Source organism: Nymphaea colorata, chromosome 2 (assembly GCF_008831285.2).
Source record: "Nymphaea colorata isolate Beijing-Zhang1983 chromosome 2, ASM883128v2, whole genome shotgun sequence".
In the NCBI taxonomy this organism is placed as follows: domain Eukaryota; kingdom Viridiplantae; phylum Streptophyta; class Magnoliopsida; order Nymphaeales; family Nymphaeaceae; genus Nymphaea; species Nymphaea colorata.
In genome coordinates, this window is record NC_045139.1 from 29400806 (window position 1) to 29425790 (window position 24985).

General features: G+C 36.3%; 1 protein-coding gene across 11 annotated transcripts in view; it reads left to right on the top strand.

Annotated features, from left to right (window-relative positions):
* The window catches only part of LOC116247732 (uncharacterized), a 74267-nt gene extending 50744 nt beyond the window's left edge, over positions 1-23523 (top strand). For all 11 annotated transcript variants that reach the window (XM_031620009.2, XM_031620010.2, XM_031620008.2 and 8 more), the window contains 14 exons: positions 1563-1836; positions 2011-2124; positions 2211-2291; positions 5992-6042; positions 6125-6301; positions 6613-6929; positions 9032-9409; positions 9584-9665; positions 10569-10715; positions 19707-19811; positions 21410-21520; positions 21606-21710; positions 22558-22627; positions 22716-23523. In XM_031620009.2, coding sequence (XP_031475869.1) covers positions 1563-1836; positions 2011-2124; positions 2211-2291; positions 5992-6042; positions 6125-6301; positions 6613-6929; positions 9032-9409; positions 9584-9665; positions 10569-10715; positions 19707-19811; positions 21410-21520; positions 21606-21710; positions 22558-22627; positions 22716-23356 — 2653 coding nt within the window. In that variant the 3' untranslated portion in view covers positions 23357-23523. The remainder of the gene's footprint in view (positions 1-1562; positions 1837-2010; positions 2125-2210; positions 2292-5991; positions 6043-6124; positions 6302-6612; positions 6930-9031; positions 9410-9583; positions 9666-10568; positions 10716-19706; positions 19812-21409; positions 21521-21605; positions 21711-22557; positions 22628-22715) is intronic.
* The last annotated feature ends 1462 nt before the right edge of the window (positions 23524-24985 follow it).

Consider the following 24985-nt stretch of genomic DNA (forward strand, 5'->3'; position numbering starts at 1 on the left):
CTGTAGAACTATAAGAGAATGGATTGCCTCCAATTTTAAACTCATGAGAAGAATCAGGTTTGGGATTTTCCGTCACTGTAAATCTGTCCACAAGAGTTCAGCCAACAGAGAATATATAGAGTAGAATAAGGCTGATCAGAAATTAACTATCGACTAACACCACACAACAGAAGTAAACAATTTCGTGTAGATGAGCAGCACTTCTTCCAAACAAAATATAAATAACCACACAGCAGAAGTAAACAATATCATGTAGATGAGCAGCACTTCTTCCAAACAAAAATTTAAATACCTTCACAGCACATTACTGTCCACCTCCTGACAGCCAAACCACGACTAATCCAAAAAAAATTCTTAATCCAAAAAAAATTCTTACTCGTGAATCTTCTAATCCACGACCACTTGTGTTGTCACCTCCAATGAAGACTTGGTTTTAATGCATCTGAGACTGCTGCATCAGTAGATAATCGTTTCCTAGCATCCATGAATCATTACATGAAAGGAAAAAAAAAAATCAGCAGTCTGCCTTGACTCTAGCAGCATTCATAGAGTAGCATCACGTTCTCCACTTGGCTGCTTTGATCAGATAACGACGTCAGTCCATAAGACGTTAGACGTAGACTCCCACACAGCTGCCCAAATTTTATTTCTGTTGATATCCATGGTTGGAGTCTATTCACACATATTTCTGAGTGTGAACAGACTCCTTCACACGTGCTCCTTGCTGATGGTCGCCGACCAGAACAGATGAAAGAAGAGAGGGAGAGGAGAAGAAGAGGAGATGAGGTCGCCAGAGAAGAGAAGGTTGCTGGAAGTCAGCAGGAGTCACATCATCTGCTCTGATACCATGTTACGAGAGATCACAGGAGAAGAGACGAGGTCGAGAAAGAGAGAGAAACAGCAAAGTCAAATTCTTATTAATCTTCCCTAATTTCATGTTAAATGAGAATTAGGGTGAAATCAACAAATTACAAAATAAGTCCAAGAGTAAAACAACTATTCATAAAAAGCTGTTCCCAAAACTATTAAACATTCAAAACACCACCTAACATTAATGTTATTCAACAGAAACTTTTTATTTTTTCTTGTTTCTGTTATTCGCATATCTTTTTGAATTTTTCAGCTACTGAAATTTTTCGGATATTTCCCTCAAGAAGCCATGTGCTGAAGAGCGTGCCCAAGAAAACAATTGCATGAAATTGCTAAGGGCAGTATTTCAAGCTGTGTTTTAATCAATGTGTATGGCCCTGAAAATTGTTTTAAGAAATCTTTTAATTGTAGATTTTTGTTTTGATTGGCATATGGTCCCATACTTTTGATGTCTATTTGTTGGTGATAAAGATCAAGCTCAACTGAAAGCAACAAATAATGGTTGATGTTGAATTGTGTTCAACATTTTCATCTTCTTAAAACTTTTGGTCACTGAATCTTTATTTATGATATGAAGAAAGTTTTTTACTTACTGCTTTAATCTAACTTTTTTGCGTTGAAAGTTCTTACTTTTGTGGTGTTTGAGAGAAGCTGTCCTTTTTTTCCATATTCTGATTTCCTTATGATGATAGGGAGCTCCTTGTCTCGATCCGATTTGATGAACCAGGATGGCAATGGTCCGGTGGTTTTTTGCCTGATCAGTTAGGAGACACTCTGGTAAAAATGCACAATTACATAACTGGTGCTTTTACCATGGTTAGGGTTGAAGTGCAGAATGCTGATGTATCCATCAAAGATGAAGAGATTGTAGGTAGTTCTACTGGAGGTTCAGGAACCTATCTGATTCTTCTATCTGATGACAATACTGGGTTCATGCCATACAGAATTGACAATTTCTCTATGGATGTAAGTCTTTGTTTCCATGCTAGAAAAAAGTGCTGATAAAAGTGGATCAATTTGTCTTTTTGCTCTTGTAACATGGTCCTAGATACAGTGTCTATCCATGCACCTCATATTTACTTAAATGGTTTTTTACTTTTTATATAACGAGCGACTGGTGATGACTTCCCTGTTTTGAAGAGGCTGCGAATTTACCAGCAAAACTGTGAGCGTTTTGAGAGCATTGTGCATCCCTATACTTCTTGTTCATATGCGTGGGATGAACCACAATTTCCACACCGACTTCTTGTTGAGGTATGTTAGACACTAGCAATGTTAAGACCGGGAAATTGTTGCTGAAAAGATCTTTGATGCTGACCTCATTCATTTTATACTTTAAGGTGCCTGGTGAATGCTTCATTGGTGCATACAACATCGACATTGTAAAGGAGTACACACCAATACACTTACCAACAGTTGAGGTGAATTATGTGGAATTTTTTCTTACAAAATATGAATTGGATTTTGTATTTAGATATACTCTGAGTTGTTGAGCTAGCAAGGGTTCCTGGATAGGTATTTAAGATTCCCAATCTCTCGAATTGTGTAGAGAAAACAATCTGTGGATTTTTTTTATCTGTGCCAGAATATAAAAAGAAAAAACTTGTATGTTGTGTTGATGATGTATCAAGAACATGGAAGTCTCTTTTCCTGGCTTATCAATACACTGTCCAATTTTCAAGAATCCTTTCTTGATTGCAACGATTAACTAACTAGTTCCAAATGTTGTGCCAATTTGTGATCTGATAAATTTGGTGTTGGATCCATGATGTAAAGAGAAAGCTGGGATACACAGTATTCTGTTATATAGAAATGGAAGTGATATTCACATTGTAGCATTAGATATTATAGAATTTTTTTAGATTTCAACTATTTTAAAGTTCCAAATGGAGAAAATGGAGGCAAATCAGGATATCTTAAATAGTTAAAAATAATATATGGAAGTATCAATGACATTTAGATGAATGTTAATCCTATTACTCATTCATTTCATATACTGGATGAGTACTATTGCAATAATCTGCTATACAGGTTAAACAAATTGAGTAATGATTACTAGTAAAATAAAGGCAATGATGAAACCAACCCTAACTTAGTTAGCCAAAAAATTGACATTATCATTTCGTGTTGTAGACTATCTAATGGACTAACAAACCTTTCAGCTCAGGTTGCTAAAAGTGACAACTTGATCCAAACTGATACAAGTCTTCTGTCTAGTAAGTTTCAACCTGCTCTAGAATTGGCTTTGATATGCAGTTGAAAGACTATGAACCATGAGAAGTGGCAGGATGACATACAAATACATTAACCCCTGAAGGTTTTTAAGAGTCTTTAATCTGTTCAATAGGTCATTCATCACATATTTGGTGTGTTATAGTCCGCCTTCTTTAGAAACAGGCATCTGCACCTGTTGGATGTAAGTCCAAGTCTTGAACTTGGCTCTAGTACCAACTATAAGGACCCAGTCCAAAACTTACATCGAGGCTGCGGTTTGGTGGATCCCAACCCTTCTCATAGTTGGCTTCTGACCAAGAAGACTGTGAACCTGGACAGGTGGTAGGATTATACACAAGTATATCAACCCATGTGATTTCCTAAAATCTTTGAAGATATAGATAGGACCTATGTCACATAGGTACGGGTACGGGTACGGACCATTTTCAAAAAATTTGGGTACGGGGTACGGCCGTACACACACGGGCATATATATATATATATATATATCAAAAATTTTCAAACAAAATAACATATTCACACATATATATCAAAAAATTGCAAACAGAATAAAATCATGGTACAAAACACAATATGGAAGTAATTAACATGCAATTATACAAACATGTCAGCTTTCTTGATTCTCCTCAGTCGCATCATGAAGATTAGAAGGAGCAACAGGTTCTGTAAGGTCCATGTTAAAAGCATGCAAATCATGTTCTCCTTCAAGTTCCTTATCAATGTCCTCTGGATTAACATCCCAATACTTGGATGATCCTGAACTGCAAGTTGCAACAATTTCTTTTACAACATGAAGAGGCTGAGATGGATTATCCTTCTCTACTGTAGCGGTATTAACACTACCACTGCTGCTTTCTACATTCCCACTTCCTGTAGGAGGCAGTATTTCTTTTCCTTTATCAGCCATTACAACTTATGTCGGAACAGAACCTAGCAAATGAGCTGCAACTGCAACACATAACCAATAAAAACATGGATCATTCGAAATAGATGAATCCTCTCGTGGAACGATATATCACAGTACAACGGCTCTACATGCAGCACTCATTCAGTACAACGGCATGAGTGCAACACTCATTCACATGCCGTGCCGGCAAATGCAATCCACATTCAACAATATTCTAAGACAGTGAAGAATGAAAAGGCCTCATATTCTAAGACAGTGAAGAATGAAAAGGAGGCCTCTATTATATTCTCTGAATCTCTGGCTTACCAGGAAGAAGGTCAAGTTTATTGTGAAAACACACAAAAAAGCTGCAAATCACATTGACACATACAAATAAACACACAAAACACATGAGAAAGCGGCTGGGCTATAAATCGTCGGCTACCCTCTCGGGTAGAGAGGGAGAGAGATTTGAAACCCTCTCGGGTAGAGAAAGGGCGAGCCAGAGGGAGGGGTGTTGGGTTTTCACTTTCAGGCGATGAGTTTTCTGCACACACAACCTGTTGCCGGCGGCGAAGGCAGGGGTGGAGGTGGCGGAGCTGATGAAAATGAAAATAAAAAATGAAAAAAACGCAAAGTCACCTCCGGCCGTCTCTGTTGTCGTCGCCGCCCTTGCCGTCGCCTGTCGCCGCTGCTTCGTTGCCGGAGAGAGATGAGAGGTACAGAGTCGTAAAGACAGAAATGAAAGGGTTTCGTTTTACTTTTTTTTTTAACGTTAAAATGAAATAAATGTTTAAAAAAAAATGGATAAATTGGACTCGGTCAATGTTGACCGTGTCCAATTTTGGACGGATATGGCCTCCAGTACGGTCAACGCGTACCGGAGCCGTGCCCAGCCCCATACCGGTACCGGTAGGGTACGCCTCCTTTGGAGGCGTACCCGTGTATCATAGTATAGGACTATCCTCAAATCTTTCTTCACATATTTGGGCTGTTATAGTACCACTTTCATTTGTTTATTGATCTATAACGGGCACTTTTCATCTTCTAAGTGTCCATATACTAGTTGAAAAAGCTGCTGATTGTTGTCCAATTAAAATCTCAATGATGTTCTACATCTGCAAATACTTAACTTGATCTTTAGCATCTGATCCATGATCCATGTGTGATGGTATCCTTTAGATGGTCAGTGAACTAAAGCCGTCAGGGATGAGTTCATGGCTTCTTTGTCTTTTGATGCTTCTATAGAGCACCATCATTGCTCTTTTTATGCTTGAATTTGGAATTCATATTTATTCTTACCTGCTGTTTCTGGTGGTTTAAAGTAATGATTTGTGTAGCCCACAAAGCTGCATTCACATATATTTGCAATTGCAAGATCACATACATCTTTTGTGTCAAATACTTATGAACAATTTATTTAAATGCAAACATAGATATTTACCTTTAAACGCATGCTCAAATATTTTGTCTAATCTTTTTGTTCATTTTTTTTTGCATAAAACTCTGTATTGGATCTTATAGTGCATTTATGGAAGGCAGAGAAGGGGGCTACATTACAACCCAACTCACACCATTTTCATCTGCCTTTTCTGTTGCACAACCTGTTGTGTGACTGAAGTTTTGGATTAAGCTTTTGTAGTTTTGTTTTTAGAGAGAAATGGTAGCCACCATACTTGAATGAGGCCACAAGGATCAGACAACGGCCTGTGTCACACCATTTCCTCTGCCTCTCAGACACGCCCATGGGGTTGATGTTTTGAGATGCACATGCCTCAGATGACACTCTTTATTCACTATTATTTATGGTCATGAACATCCTGGAGGCAGTTAATGTTTCCTCCCTGGCATATAAATATGATAGTGCTTGTTGATTTTCTTATTTAAATTAAAGCTATTGTCATGTATCCTGGATTTGAGATTCGTCAGGCAGAGAGGCTAGTGCTCTTATGAAAGAGTTATGGTATGTATATAGTGACTGAATTTTGTTTCCTTTGCAGAATCCTGAAAGGACTTTTTTCCTCTCGGTCCATGCTGAAGGAGCAGTCAAGGTGGGCTTATTCATTAATTAAATGATGGCATTAATGGTGTCTCATATTGTAATTACAGATTGCCTTCTCTATATTTCTGCAGGTGCTCAGTGTCATGGATCTAAAATTTCATTCTCTAGAAGACATGAAAGAACCTGGACTTTATGGCTCTAAACGCAGAAAGGGTCTGGAACAGATGCCAGAGAAAATTCTTTTCAATGAGAAAATCACAGTGTCAATTCCTTTCATAGGAATTTCGTTGATAGATTCTACTCCACAGGTGAGGGCTGTTTGGTTTTAGCATTTTCTCTATACGCTTTAATAAAAATGAACAGGAAAAAAGAAAATCTGTAATAGACTATAAGAAAATACTTCCTTTAATGTCTTTTTATGTTTATCTTCATATAAGCTTCTCCAATGCACACACACACAAGTTTTTTTTTTCCCCAAAAATGATGCAGTGTGTGTGTGTGTGTGTGTGTGTGTTTGTGTGTGTTTAATCACTGGAATCTGCTCAATATGACTTAGTTGTTTGTGCGAGTGTTTCATATTGCTTCTGTGTATTGAACTATACCCATCATTTGTTTTCAGGAACTTATTTTTGCATCTGCAAGGGAACTAAAAATAGAAATGTTACAGACCTTGGAACAACAAAAGTTATTTGTCCAGGTTTTATCTTTGCAAATTGATAATCAGCTACGAAGCACTGTCTGTCCCATCATCCTGTCGATTGATCATGAAAGCTGCTCAATTCCTCAACAGAAAAGGGTGGAAGTTGATATAACTGCAAGTGAGAAACTAACTACTGTTTCGCATGATGGGCTTTATGAGCCAGTTTTCTTTTTAACAGCAACAAAATGGAGAAATGATGACAATTCACTTGTTTCATTTAAGAATATCAGTTTAAGGTAACTTTCTTTTCTGTTTCTTACATTATGAAAGTCCAATCCTGCCTGTGTAGTGGCTTTATCTTTAAACTTGTCCTCATTTGATATAATTATTCTCATGGACATTTTTTAATTGTTTATGCACAATAACGGTTACTGTATCTTATGCAATGTTTTCCTTGCACCTTCCTTACTATTCTCATGATGACTTCATTTTGCTCATAATGTTTTCCATTTTCTGAATTGCTTTGGACCTGTTACCCATCATGTTCTTTATTATTTTTTATGTTGCAACGAATGGTTAATTTAATTCTCAGTTATTTGCCATTCTCTATATACAGCATTCTAAAATATAAAAAAAGTTATGGACTTTGTCATTGTTTATTCTTTCATACTGTGTATTGCCATTTTTTATATATTATATTATATATATGCATATATTATATAATATAGATGCAAAAATATAAATATGATGTTCAGGTCTTAGTTGGCCTTCCAGCAAGCTAACACTGTTTGATTTTTTTTTTTTTTTTCGACTGAACTGATATGGTTTATATCTCCAAAACAATGTACATGATATCGAAAATATCAATATTCTCAGGAAAGTGTAAAACGAGAAAATTGTTAAAGTGTAGCTATATTTTGAAAGTATCTCTGAAAAATAATTGTGACAAAATTGTATTGTAATCTTTGCAATTTTTCTAGAGAAACCCATTATTGTATGTATTTTAGTCCTTTATTTTCCATTTCTGTTTAGAATCTGTCGATGTTTTTGTCAGAAACTTAAAGAACTCGTAATTCATAATTTTGCTGTTGTTTTTTTTTACATGTTGAATTTTTTGAAAAATTTAGGTTTTCCCATGAAAACAATCTTTCCATAGATATTTCAGTAAAACCTTGTAAAAAGGTCTAAAAACTAAATTTTAATCAAAAGATTATGATTTTTTAATATGTAGAGTTGATCTTAAGGCTTGAGAAACAGTTGTTTCATCTTTCGATTTCTTTCTATTCCTTTCTTTTCATGTGAATTGCATAAATTTATAAACGATGCATAAAATATTAAGGGACATGTTGGATGTCATATTTGTGGTCGCATAACCTGAGGATCATATGTACATACGTATTCACATGTCTTTCCTTGCTATGAAGATCCTGTTATATATAATGTGTACAAATATCTGAGTGTGTCGTGTGGCTCTTCGCTCTTTTTAATAATAAATAGATAGAGGAAGAGCAGGTCTGTTGTGCTTTGTCTTCCACTTACTTTCTTACACATACACTAGTATAACACACACACACACACACACACATATATATATATGTGTGTGTGTGTGTGTGTTATTAATGCAAATATTGCCATTTCTTTTGGAGAAAATGAGGCAGAAAACAAAGGAAAAATATGGAAATGTGGAATATTGTGATGCTATAATAACAAAGAAGCCAAAAAACTTTTTCACCTCTTTTGTGTATTCTCGTAAAAGTTTTTTCATATATTTAAAGTTTCTAAGGTTTCTTTTTATATTTAATAATTTTTCCAAATTTTGTCGATGTTTTTGTACAAGAAATAGTAGAAAGCTCAATTTTTGTTAACATATTTTAGAAGTTCTTGAATTCTTGGGACTTTTGATAAAACATTGCGATTAAAGCCCTGCAAATCCTTTGCCTCACCCACACTCAGTTTTTTGTAAAAAATGCCAAACTGTCATCTGCTTCTGCATCTTTCACCCATGTGATGTAGAGAAAATAATCTGTGGCTAAGTATTTACATATTTTCTAACTTATATATGTACAAGGACATGTATTTCGACAGCAAATGGATGCTATATTGGTTTTAAAATGCTAAAGCTGCCAAAGTTAGAAGTAGTTTCAAGTTTCAACTATTGTGTGGGCTCCTTTAGTTGGTGTCAATTGGCCTCCCCAATACAGTTGTTGAGGTATTACTCCTTACAACAATTATTATGCTTAACACAATTTCATTCCCCGGCTAATGTGGAAGCACTAACTCAAAAAATTATGTCATGTTAATTTTCATTATTTTCTTTTGGATCTTATTTCTTATATCTTTGTCATCATTGCTTTTTGTGAAATATCTTCTAAGGGGAATTCGTCTTCATTCAATTCAGATTGGCACCTCTGCACATTGAACTTGAAGAACAAATTCTTCTGAGCGTGCTCAATTTTGTTAACAGTGTGGCCTTCAGGCAACAGGCAGACAGCACTCTTGAACACAGTGTTGCAGTAAAAAAGACTAGAGAAAATGTTGAAAAAGTAAGTCATCAATGTAGATATGTGCGTGATGATTGGTATATGAAGTCCCAAAATGGATTGGAAGTGCGATCCCTAGCTTCATCCACTTACCTGGGTAACCAAGATATTATGTCATCATTGCCTTGTGTGGTTCCAATTGGAGCTCCATGGCAACAAATTTTTCTCTTAGCCCGAAGACAGAGAAAGATATATGTGGAAGAATTTTATGTTTCACCTTTCTGGTTGACTATAAGGTTAGTAGCAAACTTGACTCTGGAGTTACATTTTATAAGCTTTTTACTTTTATTTTGCTAGTTTACTTTGTTACTATTTGGTCCAGTAGATAGGTGAGCTGGATATGGTGGATTTCTAATTATTCTTTTTTATTTTTTAGCTGACACCTAGCAATGCTTTTTTTTTTTTAACAGCTTTTCCAGTTCTCCATGGATGCAGAAACCTGCTTTCAAGTCCCAAAAGCCTGTCATTCACCTTAGTAACAATGGCATTCTGGTATTTACACATTCAAATTGAACTCTGATGCCAGTTTGCAACAATTTATATTCCTTTCCGGTCTTACTTCCATGTAGAAATGAAATTATCCTAGTTTGTGAAGCCAATTTTATTTTTCTCTTTTTAGTTTGCATGTTCCGGCACTTGCATATGGCTGAGGACATTGCAAGAGTTTGACAATGTATGTGAATCTTTAAAATATACACTTGCAAATGAATCGCTATGGTTCAGTATTTATTGCAGATATTTCTAATAGTAATTGAATTAGACCAAGGAAAAAGGCCAAGCGTAAATTCTCTCATTCTACAAGCCTTAAGAAAAGAGAGCCAAGCGGCGAAGCTCTAACAAGCAATTTTAAATGCTCAAAGGAATGTAAAAAGAGAAATTACTTTCTTCATCTTTCATGAGATGTTTAGGGCAGGATACAAGAGAATAGAGCATGCCCTTGTTACCAAACCTGGGCATCCGGCCGGCCCGAAAATTAAAACCTGAGCCCGAGCTCTGCCTGATTAAATTAAAAAATATATTTTTAATATAAAATAATATATATATATATATAATTAATCGTAATAAAATATCATAATTATATATATAAATTAATAAAAAAATAAAAAAAAATCCTCTGGTTTTTTAAATGATATTTTGATGGGGTTGGCAGAAATCGGTGCACTGTCTCCGAGGTGAAGTTTTGAACATCACGTATTAATTGGCACACTCAGAAGCACATATACACTAAGCCTGATCTTATTATGCTAGCGTTGTAACTTTAACTGGATACTCAGCAAAACTAATGCTTTGTTCTTTTTGTGAAGCCTTAACTTGTTGTGATATTTGTTTATTATTTGCGAATCTATTTGTTAACATTATATGTTTGATTTGTTTATTGATGTTATTCAATTTCAGAGGGTTCTTATAGCTCTTGTTGATATTGAGGAGGCACCAATTTATCTTAGACAGTTGACAATATTGCATCATTTAGCGAGCTGGGAAGCTATTCAAGATATTGTCATTAAACACTACACTCGACAACTATTCCAGGAGCTATACAAGGTAATTGGATGTCAAATCATGTCCTTTTTCAATTCATTTGTGTCTTAAACTTATTTTTTAACTAGGGAGATTGATAATGATTTTCGTTTCTATTGATATTTTCTACTTTTTTAATCAATTTATTGTTTATAGTTTATTTGCTGGTTGTGAATTCATGCTTTTTGGATCATTGTATTTGAATAATGTACACCCATTTTCAGTCGATACAAATGCAGTGGCCCCCTTTTAGTGTCACAACACATTCTAGGTACTAGAATTTTATAATCTGAGATTCTGAGGCATACTTTTCATTAGATAAGTAGCAAAAATTCAATATTTATAATTTCACTGATGAAGCACTCATTTGTTAATTGTTAGCAACCTTAAGTCCTGAATTATCCTTTGTTGTAGTTGTTGCATCTTCCCCTAAGCCCCTTCTCTCTCTCTCTCTCTCTCTCTCTCTCTCATACACATGGTCACCTTTCTGGCTTGTGTAGCAGTAGAATAGGGCATACACATGTGAATAGGTTATACACATGCAGTCCCATCTTTGCAAGCATTATTGTAGAAGCTATAGGCAATGTAGCAGTTGTAGGCTCACCCACTGCAGGCATAAAAGCCTGCTGGGAAATAGAGGTATTTCTTGTGGGTTTTCCATTTTCGGGCTTGGTGGGTACTCCATTGGTGGGCCTTGAACACACGGACACATATATCCTAGGTGCACAACCGGCTAAGGGAGAGAGCTGCTCTGCAACTGCGAGGATGTTTTGTCCTATATGGGGAAACCCATCACTAGGCTATACTCATAGGACTAGGTGTAAACTGCTGCTAGGTGAGAGATCGACCCTGCAAGGGCATTGTACACATTCAACCAAATATCACTCAACAAGCCACAATGCATGACCTGTTCACAATCACAGTCGTTCAAGGTACAAATGCTTTCTTTCATATGCACAAAGGCACAAAACAAAATATTAAGACTTTTTAATCATCAAAAAATGCTTGGAGATGCATGGTTTTTACAGGGGGAATCATACCCTCACTGTATACACCAGAGAGGGCTGAGCTAGCCATTGAATAGCCTCAAAGATAAATACAACAAGAAAATAAAAAATAAAAGTGACAGAAAGTTCTATATATATATTTATATGTGTGTGTGTGTGTGTGTGTGTGTGTGTGTTATAGAAACTATGTTTACATGTTTATACATCGGTATATATGTGTGAGCCAAAGTACCATGCACATGCACGCATACAATACATTTATACATATTTTAACACCCTTAGATTTAAAGTGTTATGAAAAAAAAAATTCCAAGAAGGAAATGGATCGAGGTGAAAAGCACTTTGGTGAAAAAGTTTGATAGATAATGAGTTCAGTGGCTTTTTCCAAGTATTCTTTTCTAACATAATGAGTTCATTCCTATGTGTTTTTCTGCTCATGAATTGTGTTGCAAGCAATATGAATGCCACTCTTTTTGTCCCAACACAACTTGGTGGGGTCTTTTTAGAGGTATTCCCTATCTCCATTATAGTTTGCATTATAGTCCTATATTTCAGATTTTGAACATCAATGATGTAGAATAGGAGATGTCAGAGTAGAGGCTGCACAATAGGATGGAATCCTAGCAACAAGAATTGCTGGACTATTATTTAATAGATATAGTTTTGTCTGCAATTATTAGGGTACAATTGTAACTTTGGACAAGATAAAGCACTACAAATGTCATGGGTCAACCTTATTTCGACCTGTGGCAGGCCTCCTTATTGTCGTAAGACCTGTGTAACACAAACATTTTTAAAAGATAAAAGTACTTGTATGGACACGTCATGACATGGGTGCGGGTACGGGACATGGCTTGGACATGGCAAACTTAATTTTTGTGTATACTTTATTATTTTTGTTCAGCAATACATATTTTATAACAATGAAATTATGTGTTTATTTGCTTAAAATGTTATTATATGTGTGTGTATTCCCGTATCCAAGTTTTTTAAAAGTGCTCCCCACTCATACCTATACCAACGCTTGTACCCATACATAGTGTAAGCCTTATGTGGTAGTAAGTTCACAGATCATTTGAAGAAAGTAAAAGTTGTTAGAATGTATGTGTTCCTATCTATATATATCTATATGTATATATATTACATATATTAGTGTGCTAATATATGTCTGATATATATATATATATATATATACACACACACACACACACACACACGGTTATGTATGTAATTTTCTCTTTCTTTTTATACTTTTTCTTTTTTTATTTTCTCTGTTCCACTTTTAACCTCTGCTTTTAGCTTTTTGGCTAGAAGAGGACTAGTCCCAAGGGCTAGAATTCTAGCCGTTGGAACCAGTCCAACGACTAGGATCCTCTCTTCTTTATGTTACCTCAGCTATAAATAATTAAATAGTGTTGTGGGCCTCTTGTTTTTGCGAAGGCTTTTAGGCCTCTTCTTTTGTATCTTGTTGATATTAATATATGTTTTCTCCTCCTCAAGTTTGAGGTTTATTGTGTGTTACTTGTTGAAGTTGTTGGAAGCTTCAAGAGTGTATCTCTTGAAGCATTTGTATTGTCAAGTTTTGGGCCTGATTTACAAAAGTACATAAAGAAAAGGGGAGACAGTTCACAATAAATTCTTTCATTAGCTTAAAAGAATAAAGAACATCACAAATGAGGCAAGTAAGTAGTACAACCTCAACTTTATTTACAGGGTGCTGGAGGCCCAGTTACAAAAGGTTCGCATGATGGGTAGGATGCTATTCCATTATAAGTAAGCATATGTACACAAATTGACAAAGTAAATGAAAGAAAGTTGACACAAGGAATAGCCTCTCTTTGAATCATGTATCGTCCTTAGCACCAACTGCTTTTTAGTATGCCTTAGTTCCTCCAGGTAGCACTACTTCGTTCAGAAGACATACTCCTATATCATCTATGCCTCCATCCACTGCACCAGATATTTCTTTAGCTTGCTGAAGTAGTTGGTCTTGTGCTGAAAGAACCCTTCCAATCTCTGGTGCATTTCGCACTTTGCTGATTGTGCTTTCTGCAAGACTGTCTCCCATTGTTGTAGGTCTAGTTTGTATGCAGCTTGCCCTTCTTATATGTCATCGTGAATCTTTTTTCATACTTACGGAATCAATTCAAGGTGTCATCGATGAAAGATATTTGTCTCGTTTAGATAGAACTTCACCATGACATAATCTCCTTTGCGAAATGTAGTTGACAATCAGTTATTGTCTACTCACTTCATCTGTTTCACTGCCTGGTGCACAAATGCCTTCGCAAGTATCTCGAACAAATTGTAGACTAAGGTTGCATTCCTTTCTCCCATGTGGGAAGGGTGTGCAACATCAATGGTCATTGTCTCGTAGTTACCTTGAACTAACCGTGCCACAAGGATTCACTATTCTACATGTTGTAGCAAAATTGGGCTATGTCGAGTAACTTCACCTAATTCTTTTGGTTTGCACTGATGAGATGTAGGTATTGGTCTAACAACCTATTGATATTTTTTGTCTATCTATCTACCTATCTATCTATCTATTGTTGGAAGTTATGAAAAACAACAAGTTCAAGTCAAACAACCTATGTCACATGGGTGTGGGGTGCAGGTGCCAGTGCCATGCGGAATGCAGTAAGTTCCAAAAAAAAAAATTGGGTGCAGGTGCAGCAAGTGCATATATATATATACACACACACACATATATACACATATATAGAGACATATGTATATATATAATATGATTTGTTATATATAAGTAATTTTATTTGTCTATATTTTTAAACTTTCTTTTATTAAGGTTGCCTAATCTTATACAAAATTCAAAGTTTTATTAAATAAAATAGAGGAGTGAGAAAAGAGGGAAAAAAGAAGAGGGAAAGATTGGAGAAGGGAAAAAAATTTAAAAAAAAAAAGAGAAAAGAAGAACTGGTGGAACCATGGAATCAGCAGCACCCAACTCGGTTTGATCGAGTTGGGCGCCATGTTGGGCCGCACCTGAGTCGATGCAGCCATGCAGGTGCGTCACCATATTTGGCGCATTTGTGTGACTTAGCGAACAACTAAAAGTCTTTATGCCAAAATTTGCCCATGAAGTAGGCTCTGCGATTGCTCACATTACTCTTTGGACCTCCCTAGTACTTACCAATATGTTTTATGAACATCTCCCCCATCTTCTCCGTTGGACATTCTTTTGAACGTATAATGAGAGTGGCATACCTCAAGAGCCTATCACTGTCAGTAAGCTCACAATGAAGTCCATAGAGATGAATTTCCATGAATTCTCCAAAACATGAAAAGGTTCAAGGAAGCTAGCAATCTTTTGATTTGTTTCGTAGTCATGTGGGTAGACTAAGCAAGTCATCCCGCATTTATGGCTAACAGTACCTGCCTTGAAGGCGGGCAGGGCAAGGGCCTCCTCCTGGCCAGGTTGGCTTGCCCATACTGTATCGTGGCAATCATTGAAAAGCTCTTGCCGAAGGTTCCCTCCCCCCTCCCCCCTTAGCATGAACATATGTCTCTTTTTGGTGACAAAAAGTCCATCCCTCACGAAGTCCTTCTCTCAACCTGCACAAGACACACAACCAGAATAAATGGACTTTATTAATCATCAATAAATGCTTAGATAAGAATGATGTTTACAAAGGGAGTCATCTCCTTGACATATGCTTCAAAGAGGGCTGAGCTAGCCTTGGCTAGCCACAACGAGTAGTGATGTAGCAAACCCAACAGTTTGCTCAATCATGGTCAAGGTCTGTGCTTCACCAAGAAAAAGCACAAAAGGGAAAAGAAGAAATTACGAAAAAGCAAAAATATGTTAAAACATTAAAATTACCCAATGTTGTAAAACGCGTATCGTAAGGCGTATCGGTCGGGCTTTAAGATACGCCGTATCGTAACGTATCGTAACCGTATCATAAATTTTTTTAAAATAATAATAATAAATCAGAAAAAAATTAAAAAAATAGGAAAATTCATAAAAAATCAGAAAAAATTAAAAATAATAAATTCTTCATAGAAAACATGTTTTAGATAATGATAGACTTATTATTGCTAAATGCTATAAACTTACGCGTTCACGGTTCATCATTCATACTTCATAGACATCAAAATTCATAACAATATCATTCAATTTCAATCAACAAAGCATAAGTCATAAAGTGATAAAACATTCAAGTGTTCAACAACCATAGATTCATAACTCTTAAGTGGTTCGATACATATAATGATTCATCATTCATAATCTTCATCATCTTCATCTTCATCGTTAAGAATTGAAAGATCCTCACCAACATATTCAGCACCAGCAGTAGCACTAGCAGACTCTCCTTAATCAACAAAGCCTTCTGTTGCTTCAGCTTCAAGGTTGAAGCATTCAAGATCTTCATCATCAAATATTGTAGGCGGTTCTTCCTCAATCCATGGCTCCAGATCGTCAAAGTTTTCCAAGCTAATAGGATCGAACTGAGATGTGTGCTTCCTTGCTGATGTTTTTTGTAATTCTCTACGTTACATAAGAGAAAACTTGTTAATATATAATTTCATATAAATATATTGTACAAAAAATGTAAACATTAAGCTATATTACCTTTGTTTCAACCTCATATTATATCGAACAAAGACAAGGTCATTCAACCTTTTATGTTCGAGCCTATTCCTTTTTTTGCTATGGATATGTTGGAACACACTCCAGTTCCTTTCGCATCCACTAGCACTGCATGTCTGGCTGAGAACTTTGATTGCAAAACGTGCTAGGTTTGGACAATCAAACTCATACTTATTCCACCATAAATCTAAACAAAAATATAACGTTATAACAAATCAATGTGAAAGTTCTAAAAGAATCAAATGTAACAAATGCAAAGTAAATTAAACATTTTTATATATTTACCTGGACGCATGGTTGTCCTGGCTCGAATGGCGACAGGTTGTCCCATGCCCCGATAACAAGTATCATATAGATCTAACTCATTGCTGACGGCATCTTGTTCTCTAGAATCTGCCACTAACACGTTAATACAATCCAACAAACCACTTAAGACTTCTCTGTCCTTCTTAAATGTAGGAGAAAATTTAATTGCAGGATTTAGATAGTAAGCTGCTGCATGAAGAGGTTGATGAAGTTGTCCAGTCCACCTTTTATCTATCATCTTTCATATGGGCATATATAACTTTTTCTTTCCTTTTAAGTTGTCTCGAATTGCCTCTTTTGCTTTATCCATGGCCTCATATAAGTACCCTATGGAAGGCCTATCCTCGCTGTCAGCTAACCTGAGGACTTTTACTAATGGAACACAAACTTTCAATAGCTTCATACATGATTCCCAAAATTCGTTATTAAATATGATATCCACAACTAAAGAAGCATTTTTTTTATGAGCGTGTGGATATGCAGCCCATTCTTCACTAGCGAACATCTGCCTCAAAGGAGTTCTTTGTTTCACCACACTCTGCACAGTCAATACATTTGTGGCAAATCTAGTTTGTGCAGGTCGTATCAATTCAACTCCTTTTGTAAACTTTCTCATCAAACTCAATACATATGCATGATTATAGATAAATTTTGTTACCTCTTGACATTGGTCAATGGCTGATTTCATATCATGCATCTCATTAAGATCTTGAAGCATAAGATTAACACAATGAGTGGCACATGGACTCCAAAAGAATGTTCCATACTTTTGAAATAACAAATCTCCTGCAGCTCTATAATTTGCAGCATTATCTGTAATAAACTGTACAATGTTTGCAGGTCCAACTTCTTGTACGACATTATCAAAACCATTAAACAAAATCTCAACAATCTTAGAAACATCAGACAAGTCAAGAGATTTCAAGAACATTGTACCTTTAGGGCAATAAAGAAGAAAATTTACAAGTGTTCTTGACCTTGTATCAGTCCATCCATCTGACATAATGGAGCAACCTGTTTCCTTCCAAGATAATTTCAATTGATCGCAATGTTCAGACACTTCTTTCACTGTATCTTGAAGAATTTTACCCCTCAACTGATGATATGTTGGCATTTTGAATCTGGGGCCTATAGAAGCAATTGCATCTGTCATGGCTTGGAATTGAAAAGAATTAGCTGCATTAAATGGAATACATGCATCACAAAACCATTTCCCTACCATCTTTTGTGCTTGATATAGCATATCTTTAGATGTCATAGCAGCACGAATCTGCGGCTGACCACCTGGGCTAGTATATGAAGGGAAAAAGCTCTTAATAGAGCCAACACTAGACCTACCAGTAGGAACTCTACCACTAGGTAGTCGCATACCACACCTGGCCCTATCTGTTGTGTCTCTTCTCTTCCTTCCCGTTACGCCAGATTGACCTCCTTCATACATAATCCCTTTTCCTCTACGATCTCTACCTCTTGAGGTCTCCAAATCAGTTCTTAGAATGCTATCATCTTCATCATCACATTCATAAGCTTCTTCCTCTTCTTCTTCATCTTCCAAAGGCTCATTATAGCCTACATCTGCCTCTTCAATTTCTTTCTGTATCATCTTTTGATGTAAAGCATGAAGCATATCTAAACATTGTTGACGTACATATGGAGGCAAAGGTTTGTTTGGTCCTCCAACACAAGGAGACGCATCTTTGGAGGTCCCTGCCAAATGTTCTTCACCCTTTCGCACCATTGCCATGTGGGATGCATATCTTCAAAAAAAAAAAACGAAATCCTATGGTAAACTTAATGAAAAACACTCAAAATCTTTCAATCTACGATTATACGGTAAAAAATTATGAATACATGGTAAAAACATGAGATTTCATACCTTACGAAGAAGAAATGAAGAAAACCCCTTTCCTCCCAACGAAAATCAACCACCCACGCACAAATCAACCCCTTAATCTTCGATTTCACGGTGAAAATCAACTTTTTGATGGTGAAAATGGACGATCGCCCTTCCTGACGGCAGTATCCGAGCTTGAGAAATGAAGAACGGAGGCTTTTTTTTAAAAAGAAGCCGAATAAGTAGGTCTCGGGCCCCCTTTTGCGAAATCAGCCCGTATCGTACGATACGAGGTGTATCACCCCGTATCGTACGATATGGGCCCTGTATCGCACGATACGTGCGATACAGGAACGATACACCCCCTATTTACGATACGGGTGGTGTATCGTACCGTTTTTTAAAAACGATACAGTACGTATCGTACGATACAATACGTACAACACTGAAATTACCAGATTTTATATATAAAAAATATAAAATATCTATATAAAATAAGTAGGCCTTCCCTGAACATGCTAGGAATAAACAGCTGGTAATGGGGAGAGCTACTCTATGGGGACAATCTGTCTTTATGGTTAAGTAGAAACTCCACCTGTTGATGACACACAACACACGCCCCCCCATTCACTCGCTCACTCATACGTACAATGACAATCATAGACAAGAATAGTTTTTGAAAATTTGTTAGGGTGATTATTCTCAGTTATTTGTTGAATTTTTTCTTAGAAATCAATAAAACCTCGAAACTATAGGAAATTTAATTTATAAATGATAATATAGAAATTGTGAAAATTTAATTTTTTTCTATTGACAAACATTCAAAAGGTTTTTTAATTAAAAAGAAACAAAAAATAATTATTATATGCTTAGCATATATATGGAGAAATTTGCTTACCCAAAAGGTTAAATGTTGTCTCATATGTATGTCTATGTGTGTGTCTGAGTGTGGGTTGGAAGGAAGGTGAGGGAGGGAGGGAGACCGTTGTATGACTCTTATAATGGTACATAGTTTGTGTTTCTGTTTGTGCACTCCTTCTGGGTATATATTTAGTCATTTGATATCGGTCATCTTTAGTAATGTTCTTTTTTCCTGTACTGTCCAAGTATTCTGATATGAAAATTATGTATTTAATTGTATTAATCAGTTATACTGTCAATACAGTATGGTTTTTCGAGAAGTTATTGCATTAACTTGAACCTTGTTATCTCATATAATATCTTTATTCCCTTACATGTGTGCTTTTGAATTGCAGGTTTTCTGGTCTGCTGGTGTTATAGGTAACCCTATGGGATTTGTGAGAAATGTTGGACTCGGTATCAAGGAGTTTATCTTGGTTCCAGTGAAAGGTGTTTGGCAGGTATTCTCGTGATAATTTGGATTCTGATTTTCCTTTTGGCGAAAAAGCTCTGGAAGATTAGCATTTGCATTTCATATAAAAATAAAGTGAAAACATGTATGCTATTAAAAAATTGAAATACAAGCTCATGACTGACCTGAGAGCCACTAACCATGTGATCAATTAGGGTGACTGGGTTAGGAACCAAACGCTGCTGAGTCAATAATTAGACAGGCAATATGGATTCTGCAATGATCGAAATGTGAAACCTGTATTTCTACATGTATTCACAGTCGACTATATATCTATGTAACTACAGATGTGGTGGCTATGAAATTGATATGAATACAAAAAAAAAGGAAAGTTGATGTACAGAAAATACATGACCGGTTTATCTTGCATACCTCTAGCTTGTAATCCTTGCATGAACTATGCTGCACGCTCCTTGTGAGGATCATGGAAATCATGGAATCTATATTTGTGTGAGACAAAAATTATTCTTTCTTTGTTTGTTGGCTCGGTTAATAGATGCAAGTACTGATTATTAAAAACTAAAAATATGGATTTATATGTTATTTTGTTGATAATTAGATGGCAGTTTTATGTAATTCATTATTTGAAACTATATTTATATATTGTATTATATATACACATGTGAATGTGTGTGTGTCTATATGGTTTTCGAAATATGAAAATTAATGTGGACTACCTTGAGCTACTGGTCAACTCAGGAACATACATAGGTGGCTGCCAGCTAAACAATGTAACTACCACTAAAAAACTCATTGACATCCTTCCATTTGTAAGCCATGACCCATGGCATTGCTTGTGTTTCTTGGTGTCTTTTAGAATATAAGCACCAAGAAACACGTGCATTGGTTTGCACCACCATGAGTCATGCGATTAGCATAATTCTTTGGCTCACAAATGGGCACATATAACATAGTTTTTCTAATGGTAGTTACATTGCTGAGCCGACAGCCACCTTTATATGTGTTCATGTGTGTGCCACACAATCTTGTTGAGGGACAGCCCACTTAGTATTCACATTTTCTATTTGCTCATATTCTAAAAAGTAAAACCATGCGTGTACATAGTTTGTACAATTAGAACTCATTTACATTTTAATTTCCAAGGTCACGTATGATGAATTATGTTTTTCATCGTTTATTTGTCTTAATCTAAACAAAAAAACTTAGCTCACCCAAGTTGCCTATCAGGTTGTTGAGTTGCCCCAATGACTTTGGTGGAGCCAACAGATTTCTGAGGAAGGCAGCTACTATCACAAGGAAGGCACAAATTTTATTTTCAATAACCTCATGATTTCACTTCTTTCTTAGCATTGTATTGATTATTGAAAAATTTGTAAGAAGTTTTCAAAAAGTGCCTGATACTTATAACTATTTTTTGTTCAATGTTCATGCACATTTTCAATATCCTCATGATTTCGCTTCTTTTTTGCATTGTATTGATTATTGAAAATTTTGTAATAAGCTTTCAAAAAGTGCCCATACTTGTAGCTATCTTTTGTTGTTCAATGTTAATGCACTTTTGTGGTCTGGTTGGTATGATCCTGAGGTTTTGCTTCATCTGATTTTCTGTTTATATCGGTCCTGCAGAGTCCTGGTGGGCTATTTCAAGGAGTTCTATATGGTACTCAGAGTTTGCTTGGCAACACCATTTATGCAATCAGCAATGCTACAACACAGTTCAGCAGAGCTGCCCGAAAGGTAGTTTCGTGTTCTGTTATGAAGATGATGTTTAACCATTAAAACATTCACACTTGCTTACCCAAATAATTTATTCTCTGCACAGGGTGTTGTTGCATTTGCATTTGATGAGCAATCTGTTGGGGAAATGGAAAGGCGGCAAATGTATCATGGATCACATGGCAAGGGCATACTTGATGATATTTTGGAGGTTTGACTCTTTTCCGTTTTGCTGCTAGATATTGAAATAGTTGGGGACGGAGAAGAACTCAGATGCAACCGTCTAAATGTGAAAAAACTCACATAATAAGAATCACAAAGAGACAAAGGTGAGGTGAGAGCCATGTGATGGGTTACTATCCAGCACAGTTCGGAGAGCACTTGTAGTCTGCGCTGGTGAATGGAAGCCCCTTTGAAAGAAGCGGCTCTCGTCGCCTGGGCACAAGTGACACCTCGCCAGGCAGTCTCCAGCAGCTGCGCCCAAAAAAAAAAATTTGCGTTGGAGCAAATTTTGTGGCAACCGCCTCCCCCTTTGAAAAAAAATTGCCCTATGAGCAAATTTTTTTTTACTGGGGAGGCGACGGCCTGCTCCCCGCGTTGCATTCTTCAGTTTTTTTTTGTTATTTTTTTTTAAATTAAGGGCGTCTGATCGAAGAGATTGGACGCTCAGTATTGATTATACCCCTTATGCCAAAAAACTGGCGTAGGGGGAGATGCTTTGTACATGAATTTTATATGCATCTTTTTTTTTTTACTGGTGGTCTAAATTCAAAACTAGAATTCTGGATTTGTCAATTTATTATTTCTTGATACTAGGTTTTCAATCCTGGAGATGATACTGATGTGAAATCCTGGTTGTCGATATGCTTTGAACACTGCAACCATGCATGACAAATTGAGGTTGCAAGTGAGAAATGAAATTAAGAAATAGATTTCTCAAGTTTCTTAGATTCTAAGCATCATCTAGCTTCTATCCAGTCAAAATTATGTAAAGTTTTTGGTCCCAATGCTCCTTGGTTTGTTGAATGTTAAATGTTGATCAAGTATCTCTCTTTCAGGGCTTTACAGGTCTGTTACAGTCACCAATTCAAGGAGCTGAGAGGCATGGTCTTCCTGGAGCATTGTCAGGTAGACAATGTCCTTTCCCTTTTCCTGTTCTCTTCTTTATAATAACAGCTTTAACTGTCAACTTATTTGTTTGTTCTTTGCTTTGCAGGAATGGTTTCTGGAACTGCTAAACTTATAGCAAGACCAATTGTTAGTGTTCTGGAACTGACTGGGAGAACTGCAATGAGCATTAGAAACCGGAGTGGCCCTCGCCAAGCAAAACTTGGTCGTGTCCGTGTTCCAAGACCTGTGTCAAGGGAATTGCCTCTGAGGCCATATTCCTTGGAAGAGGCTGTTGGTATATCAATGCTGATTGAAGCTGATGATGCCAGGTTCAGGGATGAGTTCTTAGTCACCTGTAAGGCCCTGAAGCAGGCAGGAAACTTTGTGATAGTTACTCGGAGGCTTATGCTAGTTGTGAAATGCTGCAGTTTGACAGCTGTCTCTTCTATCCATAATCCAGAATGGGTTGTTGAACTCGAGATGGATCTATATAGTATTGTGCATATTGACACTGAGGGTGAAACCCTAAATATTGTTTCAACCAGGACTGAGACAGCTCAAGGACAGCAAAAGACCTCCCATTTGAAGCGTTGGAAGCCTCGTTCAATACCACTTGTGCAAAGAAGCATTGAGATGCCAACTGTGGAAGCAGCGCGAGAAGTCTTGCAGATATTGTGGACAGCAATCGATGGCCAAAAGCATAGAGGTCTCAAAGTACATCTTCTACATAGGAATATGTTGAGATGATGGGAACTGGGAGTGCTTTGCTGTAATATATGCAAGCCTCTGGCATACTGTAGATGCTGCAATTTTGTACGAAGGTTCCTTGTAAAAATTGTTTTTCTTGTTCATTTTGTCGCCCTTGTAATTATGAACCTGTCTATTTGTAATATAAAAATTCTTTTAGGCTTGTCTCCTTCTCGAACATACAGCACAATTCTTTTTCTTTATTTTCAGTTTCTTCTCTCAGGGCAAGCAAAATTTCCCATGTTAGTTCCTAAGTACAGGAAATGAGTTCAACTACATCCCAGCCTCGACAACAGTAACATGACTATATTCTGGTCTGTGCTTTCTATTTTTGGCTCCTTGATTTCCAAGCAGGGAAACAAGCTCTAATTCTGTTGTAAAAGATTTTTTGACCTTATCTCAGCCCTGCCATTATGTTGCTTGGGTTTTTTTTTTTTTTTGGGTTTGTCCTCCAGACTTCTTGTTGGGGCTGACGCCTGTAATGGAAAAAGTGGTTGTATGACCATAGTTGTCCAATTTTATCTTGTTGTACCAAGCAGCAATGTCATCCCTGTACAATATTTTCCCGAAATATCCATGGCTCTGGAAAAGCATGTTTACCTTGTCGACCTAGAATTTGGATCTCCGGTAAATGGGAAGAGGAAGCCTGCACTGGTAGTTTGTTCCAAGTAGTAAAACCCAGACCACTTGGGTAAGAGACAAAACCAGACTCATTAATTTTTTTTTTTTTTTTTTGGCAATCTATTATAGATGTGTTCTTAAGTGCGATTTGGTTTGAATTAACCTTTTTTTTTTCAGAAAGAAATACATATTTTTTTTTAAATGGCTTGACCTAAAGCATGATTTATATTAGATTAGTGTTCATAAATTTCACATTTTATTTAAAACTTTTTAACACGAATTTTGAAAGGTCTAGTTTTTTATTTTTTACCCAAGCAGTCTAGTATCTACCAATCGAAGCAGCCTACGTAGCAAGTAGTCGAACCGCACACAAATCTCTATTCATAAAAGCTTTTGAGCGTGAGGAGTTTTAAGAACTTAAATCCAATTGTTGACTTGGTCATAGTCTTTCTGATGAAAGGTGTTAAGATAGCTGTAGTAAATGTTTTTACTTGGTTAGACAAAAACTTGTCTGAAATTCTAAAATACTATGACTATTTTAATAAGGGATAAAAACCAGACCTCTCGTATTCACGTTAAAAAGTGTTTAAAACAAAATGTGAATAGTCTATTGTGTTTATAAACAATAATTTAATATAAATCATATTTTAGCTCAAGTCATTTTATAAAAAAAAATTGAATTTTCTACCATAAAATTTTGATGTTGAAAGAGCCGTTCATTTTTCTTTTATCATCAAAAAAATATTATTTAAATAAGAAAACAACTAAACGGTATGCTTTACTTGTTAGGGCATCTCTACAAAGCAAAAGCTAATGCCTCATCTTCCCATTGGAAATTGTGTCCGAGATGCTGCAAATCACCTGGTCGGATATCCTTTTTTTATTCTGAAATACTTTTCTCTCGCGGGGTGAAAGTCTTTCCCTCTTAGTCTCCAAATTGAACTCATAAATGATCAAACAGTGACGTTTTTTGTCCTTATTCCGCCACAGATAAGAATTGAAAATGAT